The sequence below is a fragment of the Euprymna scolopes genome, chromosome 18 (genome assembly GCF_053919585.1).
Source record: "Euprymna scolopes isolate OS-2025 chromosome 18, ASM5391958v1, whole genome shotgun sequence".
NCBI classification, from domain to species: Eukaryota; Metazoa; Mollusca; class Cephalopoda; order Sepiida; family Sepiolidae; genus Euprymna; species Euprymna scolopes.
In genome coordinates, this window is record NC_136499.1 from 29810762 (window position 1) to 29822786 (window position 12025).

At 32.2% G+C, this 12025-nt stretch overlaps 1 protein-coding gene across 4 annotated transcripts in view; it reads left to right on the top strand.

The window, feature by feature from the left end:
• LOC145297551 (putative ATP-dependent RNA helicase Pl10) overlaps positions 1-12025 on the top strand; it is a 56450-nt gene that overhangs the window by 19487 nt on the left and 24938 nt on the right. For all 4 annotated transcript variants that reach the window (XM_080143519.1, XM_080143520.1, XM_080143521.1 and 1 more), the window contains 2 exons: positions 5534-5666; positions 7607-7888. In XM_080143519.1, coding sequence (XP_079999645.1) covers positions 5534-5666; positions 7607-7888 — 415 coding nt within the window. The remainder of the gene's footprint in view (positions 1-5533; positions 5667-7606; positions 7889-12025) is intronic.

The following is a 12025-nucleotide window of genomic DNA, read 5'->3' on the forward strand; positions in this document are numbered from 1 at the left end:
AAATGACAATATTAACAAAAATGCCTCAAATACATATTCTCACAAAAATGGTAGTGAACACTTTCACTCTTCATCCATTAAATCCTCTCACTCTCCCCACATCACTTGGTGGGTATAATAATTTCTACGATTTTTTTAAGCATATAAAAACAATAACTGCAGAGCTTCAGGGAGAAGGGGCCTACATTCATTGAAGATTCCTTTCATTTCCCTTTTAAAACAATTGCCTTACATTTAATTTACAGTTCAATATCAATTGCAACTGCCGTAATAAAAAGTACATTTAAGTTGTATTTATCTTATGGGACCAAAATTGAATCTCTTTACATTATGTTCAACATAATTTTATAAGTAATATTGCAGAAAGCTTCTTGCTCTCACCTGGGTTAGTTTTTAGCATCCCAAATTTTATCTGAAACAAATTCATGAGCCGGAAGATTTCCAGTTTTGGTTAGAAGTAAATCAAATACGTGTTAAAATCAGGAAAAGTTTATATTTTATATAATTTATTTTGCGTATTCACTCGGGTTGATTGATTTTAAGATTAGCCATGAAATCTCTTGACTTAATCTTTCCTAAGCAAGACTACCACATGAGCAGTTAGTGTATTATAATTTGATATTTGCTGTGCATTTGTTCTAGTAATTCTTTAAAATATTTTCTCTAAAGACTAACTGAAGTTGATCAATTTAGAGCAAATTTGCATATGGGTTTATTAGACCAAACTTGAAAGCTTTTGATTCTTAATTTTCAATCTTGATGTAAAAGATTTGTAGAAAGTTTTAAGATGGCATTTGCTTTTAGAGGGCAAATATGAATGTAGGAATTAAATAACTCTATGCATTATGAGAACCAACTTGGTGTTTAAATTTTTTTTTTCATTTAAACAAAACCTTTATAAATGGCAGAAGATGCTCTCACCGAATCCATATTTTAATGTCACAGGACTAAAATCTTTAATTTAGCAACTCCAGATCAATTAATTTGCAGCAACACATATCCGGAGCTATTGCAACAATCAACTCCTCAATTTTCATTAAACTTGACTAGCTTTTGCTTTAGTGAAGAAAACTAAAACATAACTAAGAAAAAATTTTCTAGAAATGCAAGAACCCATTCTTAATTACAAGGAAAACATCCATATATATTCCTTAATGATACGTCATGGGAGCTATTTAGACGCTAGTGTTGCATGTGATATTTGTCCAGGCTATATTTAAAAAAAAATTCATTTACTTATGACTAAAAGTTTAGTTGTCCACAGCAGGCAAAAAATATGAATTTGATAAATAAAATGGCTCTACAGAAAAAAAAATAATTCTGGAATTTACACTAGACAAACTAGTAATTTCCGAGTCAAAGAAAATGTAATTTAAATCTCTGAAACCTTCCTGGTATTTAGTTTGAAAAGCTTGTCAATGTTTACTAATTTTTCTTGCTTTTGATACCAAAACTTTTTTTTTTTTTTTTTTTTTTTTTTTTTTTGCATGATTAGTATTTAGTTCTGTTGTAATATTTTGGAACCAATCCATTCTAAAGTGATTTGTGTCTAATCCTATGCATGTTTGTCTTTTGTAGTGACATTGTGTGAAATAACTGTTTTTATACAATTTGTATTTTGAACTGGTTTTCAGATTTATTTAGAAAATTCCATGATTCTGTGATCTGCATTTTAAAAACGAGCAAAAAAAAAAAAAAAAAATACTATTAATATACATGAGCGAGCTGTGATTATGAAGTCTTTGAATGAGAACCAGTGATGCAGATATTTTTACTTGGTTAGTTTAGTTTTTTTGTTTTTTGCATGACTGATTTTGTTGAACAAAATCAGTCATGCCAAAAACAAATTAAAATGCTAAAAAGTATTAAAAATAAGGTATCACATAGTAAAACAGAATATACAGGTCACACTTAAGATATTACTATGGATGTACTTGTGCCATACACTAATCTTTGATAACTTATATAAATTTGCAAGAGCAAAGTAATTAATTTAACAAATCACCTTCAGAAAAACAATCTAACCTACCAAAAGAACACATTGCCCTCGCCATACACAATTCTCTGACTGTAGTAATGACTATGCTTTCATTTGGACTCTGAGTTGCACGAGCACAAGAATCCTGACTAACGCGAGAGTAAGCAAAGGTACATCATGGTCAATTTCCAAACCCCAGAACTAACATTGTTTACATTTACACAACTGAATTACAAGACACCACTGTTGTAATTGTGTGCTTGTTTTGTATTATGAAATTCAGGTTAACAGAAAATCAACACCACTTTTCCTTGAAGCACTTGGATTTGGAATTCCCTTCCTGTTTCTCCAATCTTACTGAAATGCACAGATTTAAATCATGTGAACATCTTGGTAACCAGCTCTTCACCCAGATTGCCCTGTTGCCCTTAAATCTGGCACCTATCCTTTTTTTTTTTTTTTTTTTTCCTCATTAATCATATGCTTTTGGGTGAAATAAGAGGTGCTAAAAATGATCACACAATGGAAAATGCAGAAGTTTTGCAGATTCATCTAATTGAGAGTAAACTTGCACAGTGAAATATTGGAATGGTGTTGCTCACTAGCAGTTGTGGCCGACATTTGTGAAAGAAGCAAATAAACTGGCAGTACAAAAAATAAGACTATACAATAACTGAAAATAACATTGGGGAAACAATGTTCCCAAATAACATAAATGCTACCCAATCAGATGAGATAGTATTAAGCAGTTTAAATTGGGCATAAACATCTAATGGACTCAAAGTTGCACTTGTGCCTCTTCAGTAATCAATTAAAAATTTTCTCAGAATATAGAAAAACATAGCAAGCAATATTATGTAAAATCTTATCATGCTGTTCAGAAACTTTCAAATCATATACTATCTAAAAAAATATAGTTTCCATCTAATACAAATGAATGACTTCAGGATTTAAATTTTATAGAGTAGAATTATGGATTATATACATGTATAGTATATATTGTTTTTAATGCTAATATGTAGTTAAAGCAAAAATTGTTTAGGACTTAAAATTTTTAATACTGTTGATGTTTACTCATTTATGCTTATGCTTAAATTTATCCTTTGAAACCTGACTCCTATCATAAACTTGACATCAAAGCTATAATTGTTTTAAGATAATACCTTCAGTTTTATACATAATAAAGTTAAAATAGGTCAGTTGGTAGAACGTCAGGCTGAAAAAATTTTTTTTTTGTCATTGCATCTGCTCTATTTGTTGGGAATTATTTGACTATTAATACAATATTTTCCATTTCTAAAATTAGATAAGATCTCTATTTAAAAACGAGAAATTTCATAATGTATTAAAAAAAAGTTTATAAACACTCCTTATATAATATAGTGTATGGCACAAAATGACTGGATTGGTGTGCTCTGAAATAAAATTTCTATAAACAAATAAATTTTGAAGTAACTTTATATCAAAATTGCACTCAACCAGTTAAGAAAATTGATGCACGCACGCACATAGTTTATTGCCTTCTTTTAAAATCCCCCCCCCCCACCTCTCTGAGATCAACAGAATTAATAAAATTCACAATCAAATATTTCAATCTATGCCTTGTCCTCAGCTTCAATTTTGAATTGTGAAACATTGTTTTAGTCATTTAATAAGCATTATTCAAAATGTGCAAAATTGTCAACTCTTGGCACTTTTTTTTTTTTTTTTTTTTTTTTTTTTTTTTTTTGTGATGCTCTGCTTTAGTTCAAAAATAGTTTAAAGGTGGTTTTGGTAGATATCTTTTAAAATCACTTCAGATAAGTCTGGGGGCTTAATATTCAGTGCATGTGAGACCAATTTAGTCTCACATGCACTGAATAGATCAACATATCCCTGACAATAACTGGCAATAAAATACTTTTTTTTTTTTACTAGGGAAAAACTGAAGATTTGTGACATCCTGTTAAAAATTTTCTAGTTCCAGAACTTCGGTTTTCTAAGGAATTACTTAGAAAATTTAATGTTAATGCTTTTAATTTTATATTATGAAACTTGGAAGATATGTTTTTTTTTTAACGAAATGTTTATTTCACTAAAATGCCTGGCGTGCATGGTTGTAAATAAAATTTGAAAACGCTTTTCCATATAAACCCATTCAAAATTGAGGTGAAAGTGCAGGGGGGGGAGCACCTGAAGATTTACCTTTTAAGAAGTGGATTTCTTTTTTTTATATATTCAACTGTTTACAGGTGTAATCGGGTCTGCTGCAAACAAATATCAGTTTCGTCACTGACAAGAATTATTTACAAACATAACACATTCACTAGTCCGTGGTTACTGGTATAGTTATGTCTGGCCACCATTTTTTTTTAAAAAACTTTCATGTATGATGAAGTGGGTATTCATTCGCAGAAGACTGCAGTTATTGTAGCAGCCCCCCCACCACCACTAACCTCCCCATGTTAAGAATGGCTTCTGGAACACCACTCCCCAACCTCCCCATGTTAAGAACGGCAAGTTTTTCCAAAAGAAATCCTTTTTTTCCTTGTTAAAAAAAAGATGGCAGCCATTGCACAAACGCTATCATAGAAAGTATTGGATTTTTACGGTGTTACTAATGTACGTTATTCTTGTCAGAGAATTTAAACTGATATCAACTTAAGGATAAATCTTCGGGTGGTCCCCCAGTGCACTTTCATCTTAATTGAAGTTTATATACTAAATGATACATGCTAAAATTTTAATACATATTTTACTTAAAAAAAAATAAATAAAAAATCAAAAAATAATCACAATTAGTGTTTGGGATAATAAAAGTTAATTGTATACAAAAATGACATGTTTGAAAATAGTACTGATTTTAATTTTTAACTGATTTGTGGAAGATCTTGTGTATTGGGGTTTCTCATGAAATATTGACCAGTTGGTAAGATTCCTGAATGTCAGAAATTACAATTGGATAGTTTAGGGTTTTTTTTGTTTTTTTTTGTCAATGGAAGGTTTGGAGTTAACTTAACAAAACACAAGATGTTTGGATTTTGTCAACATATTTGATCAAAATCAACTCATTTAAATGCATGTAAATTTTTGACATTCAATCAAAACTAATAGGAAAATTAAAAATAATCAACAGGTTTCTTAATGACTCTCAAAGGTCTTAGGACCAACAGAACTATTAAAGATGTCTGCTTTGTGTAAAATATTTAGTCCATACCATCAAGTAATTTTCAATGTTAGACCTTTAAAATCAATGGAATGGGCTGAAGAAAGTGATATTGTTCTGGTTATCTTTGCTCAAACCTCTTGCATCTCTGCAACCTATTTGATGTCTTCGAACAAATTGTCAAAAAGACATTACAGAATAAATTCTTAACATGTAGAATAACTTGACAAACACGTGATTAAATATATGAACCATAATTTGATAGTTCTCCAGTTTTTAGATCAATTTAAAATTAGTTTTCTGCAGCATTGGATGTTAAATAGTTGATTTTATATTTTGTACTTTTATTTTTTTTTTAAATTTCATATTGTGATTTTATTTTAAAACCAAATTATACCATTTCATTTTAGATTATGACAGAGGCTACCAATCTTCTGGTCGCCCCCTTTACAACAACAGCTATAACTCTGGATCAAGAGGAGGCAGTAGCTATAACAGCTATGATAGACGTGGGGGATCTACTTATCAGCGTTACAATGGCCGGTAAGTTATGTTTGTGAAGGGAATGTTATGAAACCTAAAATCTTCAAATTTCTGTAGATCTTAAATTTTTGTAGTTAATTTTAAGTCTTATAGTTTGTTTTTCAGCTACTTTTTAAACAAGTTAGTACGGAAGCTAGACCTTGAATGTTTGAGACTTAGTGTACATTTTTTCATGTTAAACTAGGAAAAATTCATTTTATAGTAAAATTATTTCTCCTTTACACTATAACCAACATTTCAATTTTTCTTCTAATGCTAAAATTTGGCCTTTTAATACCTTTAGATTACAAAATTAGTTTTTTCTGAAATTTTGCCACAAATTGTATTTCATTAAATAGATGTGCACAGTAAAAAAATTTTTTTTGCAAAAATTTCCATTATGTCCCCAGGGGCTCAAGAGGTCAAAAATGGCAAAAAATGACACATTTGCCCCATAACTTTTGATCCACCCATTAGATTTTTCTGAAATTTGGCCAAAGTGTGGAGCCCATTGTTAATATAAATCCAGTATGGGTGACCCTGATAAAATTCTGGTTCGTGCTCCCAGGGACTTTTAGTGCTAAAAAATGCCCCTTTCTGTGGCACTTTTTTTCATGTCTCAACAAAAACTTTGTCTGACCATGTAGTGGTTTTACACGGTGGTCAACTCAAATATGTTTTAAGGCCTGAAACTGCATCATTATCCACTTACACTAGGATTCGGCATCCCCAGAGGCTCAAGAGGTCAAGGACACATTTTGCCCCATAGCGTTTAATCTATCCATTAGATTTTCCTGAAACTTGGCCAAAATGTGGAGGCCATTGTTCTTAATATAAATTCAGTATGTGTGACCCTGGCAAAATTCTGATTTGCATCCCTTTGGGACTTTTAGGGCTTTAAAATAAATGCCTTTTTGAGCTTTTTTTAAGTTACTCAAAAACTTGATATGCATGTCTATATAGTGATTTTCCATGGTACTGAATTCAAATATACGTCTTAAAGTGTGAAACTGCACTGTTTGTCCATTTTTACTTGGATTTGGCATTCCGAGGAGCTCAAAAGGGGTCACAAGAAAAGTTTACATCACAGAATTGAAGAAACGGGTGTTTCCAATGTTGATGATTCTTGCAAGGGAAAGTGTGTTGCTTGGGACGATTGAATTGCAATCATGCAAAGTGGTTGAAGTACCCAAAAGCATTGTAATTTCTTGGACGCTCAGGCACCATGATTGTGCCAAAAAAGAGCGAAAAAATGTGATAAGTTCAAATCAAATTACTCAATTTTTAACTGACAGAAGTAATTTGTTTTTTGGATTAACTTGACCTTCACATTAATCTTTTTTTTTTTTTTTTTACGTAAAAGTATATTTTATTTCGTAAAACATACCTCAATATCTCAAAAGTATCCAGATTTATGCATTGTTAGCACTATAGCTACTTAGTTTTATTTAAACAGGACTAACCAAAATATATAGAATGTCAAACGAGTATGAAAACCCATTTAGATCAATTGTGGTGACCTTGGTGTCACCAAGTAATCTTTAACAAAATAAACATGGAAGATAAATTTATAAAGCTTGTACACATCCCCATCCTACCCAATTGAAATTATGCTCAAAATGTTGGATCTATACATAACTACAAATTCTCTTGTATCAGATCATTCACAATGGTTTAACTGTATACATTAAATGACTGATAAGTAGGGCTAGGACAACAGCATATTTTCATTGTTTTGACTCAAGTTTATATCCGTTGCCATCTTATATGCTTTTATATAGCGATGTGGTTCTTGGTTGATTAACTGTCGGATATATACTGGAGTCAAAACAATGAAAAGAATATACTGTTATAGCCCTACTGATGAGTCATTAAACCAAAAGATTAGAATTTAATTCAAGCAAATATTTTTGTTTAAATGCTATTTTTTTTAGTATATTTTGAAAATTTCTTTTATTCAGTGTTGGCAGTAATCAACCTAGTGATGGCCGTTGGAACAGGCCAGAGAGACAGAGCAGCTTGCCACCTCAACAGAGACCGTTTCCCAGTCGGTGGGACAACTTAGATGATGATAGAACAGCACCCCCACAGAGTGGTGGTGGTGGTGGTGGTAGTGGTGGTTCAACATGGGGCTCTAACAATCGCTGGGATAATAATCGCCAAGACTCGCGGTGGCGAAATGAAGATTATAATAAAAGAGAGGATTGGTCGGTACCTCTGCAAAGAAATGAAAGAATGGAGGTGTAAGTGTCTTTTTTTTTTCTTCCCCCCCCCCATCTTCACTTTCGGCTTATGGAGTTAGCTCCCTATAAATCTATCAAGATGAAAAGTGTTGGGATTCTTCCAGGCAGTAGAAAATGTCCATGGACAAATCAGTCTTGTAGAAGGAAGGATACTGTTTTGGAAGGAATAGCTCATTATGCCACATTAACTCTAATAAAAGTTCATTTCAAATTATAAGAATCACATTACATCAATTAATAGCTCAACGAATAAGGGTTGAAATTAATTTTGATTTGCATTTTTTTTTTTTGTCTGCACATTAAACTTGTACAAAAATAAAATTTTATTTGGAAGTGTTAGGACTGTATAACCACGGCCACTTGAAATATAGAAGGCCTGTTAACTGAAAAATGCCTACAAGTGATGTAGGTAAGATTTGTCAAACAATCACTGTCGATACTATATGAGGCCATTTTTAAAGATTTAAAACGTGTTAAAGAAAATAAAAGGAACCCAATTCGATTAATAATGAAACTGAACTTTATTCAATATAAAATATAAATATTATCTATGTGAAATTACGTAATTTTAAAGCAATATAAAATCTAATAAAACTGAATTATCAATTTAGGGAACAAACATATTAAACACAAGCATTTCTTGGCCCGAAGGCCAAGATCAAAGTGTAGTATCTGTTCCGGCAGATACTGCAATCAAAGACCATATGTGGGGTTGCTCCCACATATAAGACCTTGGTCAATGTAGGGGCAACCCTTCATACCAATTGTCACTAGCCAGCTCTCCTTTCCCACCCATCAGGAGCTGGTCCCCTTTTCCCTCCCCCCTCCCTCTCTACATTTAAAAAATGGCCTTGTGCCTAATTTGCTCAGTGGGGAAGCAAATAGTCTGTTCTGATGCTACACTTGACCTTTTCTGTCCTCAGTCAGTGAAGAAATCTTTCATAACTGAGATTATTTTTGTTCCTATCCAGAGTGCCCTTTATTGGGAAGCTGGATTTTGCCCACAAGATTATGCTGGAATATTTAAGTAGCTATTACTTTAAATACAAAAATTATATTAAAAATTTTGGTTTTCTGTTCTATATCCATTTCTCTCTCCCCCGCCCCCTGTTTTTTATCAATGTGTAGCGTATTTTCATCAGTTACATGGTTAGGAATCCTGTACTCCGCTATAGTCTTCATTTTCATATCCATGCAGAATACTTGAATAGGAAAATGAAGTTAACATAACTACTAAAAGACAATCATAATGTGAACATTGGTTAAAAACTAAGAAAATATATTAAACATCTACGTTATTAGATCAGGGTGATAATGAATTTGGGAAGGGACATTATTTCACTCAATGAGAGTTGTCTCACAGGCCATCATCAGTGAATGAATGCTCACTGGCAGTAACCTGTGGTGTTCCCTGGAAACCAAGTGACAAGTCTCCCCAGATTTCCAGTGTTCTCCACCTCTTCACTTGTGCAGATGATTGAATGTTATAGCAACAGCCGGTGTCATTGATTTCTTGTTGGCATCAGCCATTGGTGTTTCCTGGGGTTTTGGGCGACAAAATGCCTCCCCAAGGTACCAGATTTAAACTGCACACTTCCAGTGGAGATCTGGTTAGTACTCTCCCACCTTGGTCTTTCCATCCTCTCTAACCCTTCATGACTAGTTGGTGTGGCACCATTCGATGTCATCTATACCAGTTTTTCTTTGTTTGTTTTTTTTATAAGGGTGCTTGTGTAGTGTATGCACATGTATTTTAAATAGTATTTCCAAGTTAAATTCAGTTTTTATGCTATCTTTTTTAGGTTTGTTTTACTATACACTCAAAAAAGTTGTCAAAAAACAAATATTTAACAAATGTGATCAAAGGCAAGATAAATGACTTTTCTACGTAACCGAATAAGTTTTTAGTGTTTTTATTTGATGTAAAATGTTTATCGATATATTTGAAAAGGACAAATGGCGGCGAGCTCGCTGTTGAATCCTTTAATTTTGGGGAAATGAGTTCAAACTTAAACTATACAAAATGGTAGGCTGACATATATTGAGTATTTTTCTATGTCATGGTAATCTACATTGAGTGAGTTTCTAACAGTATTTTGTGTAGTTTTTTAGTTGGAACTTATTTTCCCAAACTTAACATATTCAACAACTAGCTTGCTGCCATTTGTCTTTAAATATATCGATAAACACTGATTTTCGAACCTAATAAACCGTTTATATTAAATAAAAATGCTAAAAACATTCAGTTAGATAGAAAAGTAATTTATCTTGCCTTTGATAACATTTTTTCTTTTTTTTTTTTTTTTTTCCATTAAATTGTTAAGTGAAAGTGCAGAATAGTTACAAAAAGTTAGTATATTATGTTGGATTCAAATTATCCCCATTTTCAGTTATAATAATTATCCAAATGGAGAATTTTTCTTTCTAAGAAAATACATGGACGTTTACCACAGCCATATTTTTTATGCCTATTAGCATGACCACTTGGTTGAACACAGGAAACTTTAGGTACCCTTTACCTGCACGTCAATTTGGTAATGACGTCACACTGTCATGTTCACTGGCCTCCTCCCTCAGTAGCCATGATATAACCACGGCCACCGAGAGTAAGAAGGCCTGTTAACTGAAAAATGTCTGCAGGCAATGTAGGTAAGATTTGTCAGACTGTCAGTACTATATGAGGGCCATTTGAAAAAGAGCAATAAAACATTTTTTAAAAGAAAAAGGAACACAGTTCGATTAATACTTAAACTGAACTTTATTCAATATAAAATATAAATATTATCTATGTAAAATTGAGTAATTTTAAAGCAATATACAATTTAATACTGATAAAACTGAATTATGAATTTAGGGAACAAACAATTAAAGAAACATTAAACAAATATTTTTTGGCCTTCGGAACAAGATCAGTGTATCTGTTTTGATGCTACACTTTACCTTTTCTGTCTTTGGTCGGTGGAGAAATCTTTCATGACTGAGATTATTTTTGTTCCTATCCAGAGTGCCCCTTATTGGGAAGCTGGATTTTCTCCAAGATTATATCTTGAAATATTTAAATACAGAAACTAAAAGTTTTGGTTTTCTCTTCTGTCCATTTTTTCCCCACGTTTTTCATCAAAATGTGTAGCGTATTAGTTGTCTCACAAACCATCAGTGATTGCTCACTGGCAGTAACCTGTGGTGTTCCCTGGAGACCAAGTGACAACAAGTCTCCTCAGATTTCCAGTGTTCTCCACCTTTTGACCACTTGTGCAGATGATTGAATGTTATCGCAACAACCGTTGTCACTGATTTCTCGTTGGCATCGGCCATTTGGGTCACAAAATGCCTCCCCAAGGTACCAGATTTGAACTGCACACTTCCAGTGGAGATTTGGTCAGTACTCTCTCACCTCGGTCTTTCCATCCTCCCTGACCCTTCACAACTAGTTGGTGTGGTGTGGCGCCAGTCGATGTCATCTACAGCAGTTTTTTTTTTATTATTATTACTATTATGATAATAATAAGGGTGCTTGTGCAGTGTATGCACATATTTTAAATATTTTCAAGTTAAATTAAATTTTAGGTTTGTATTGCTGTATACATAGATTCGAAAAAGTTGTCAAAACAAATCACAAATGTTATCAAAGGCAAGATAAGTTATTCTTCTACCTATCTGGGAAGGTTTTTAGTGGTTTTACTCACTTTAAAACGTGTAATCGCTTCGAAAATCATACAATGTTTATCGATATATTTTTTAAAAAAATGTCGGCATGTTTGTAACTTATTTTGCCTTTGATAACATTTATTTGTTATATATATATTTTTTTTTTTGACAACTTTTTCGAATCTGTGTACAGTAAAACAAACTCGTTATGTAAATTATTTACAGTTAAAATGTTATAAAAAACAAAAGTTTTAAATGTTTCAAAGAAATGAATTACGCCCCGTGGTAAAATATTGATAATTCACCAATCGTTAAAAAAAAAAAAAAAAAAAAAAAAAAACTGAAAAATGCTTACTTTAAAATATTTGTAAATACTCAGTGAAAAGTTAAAAGAACGGACTGAAAAATATACAAATTGGGGTTTATAGATTCGAAAAAGTTGTCAAAAAACAAATATATAACAAATAAATGTTATCAAAGGCAAGATAA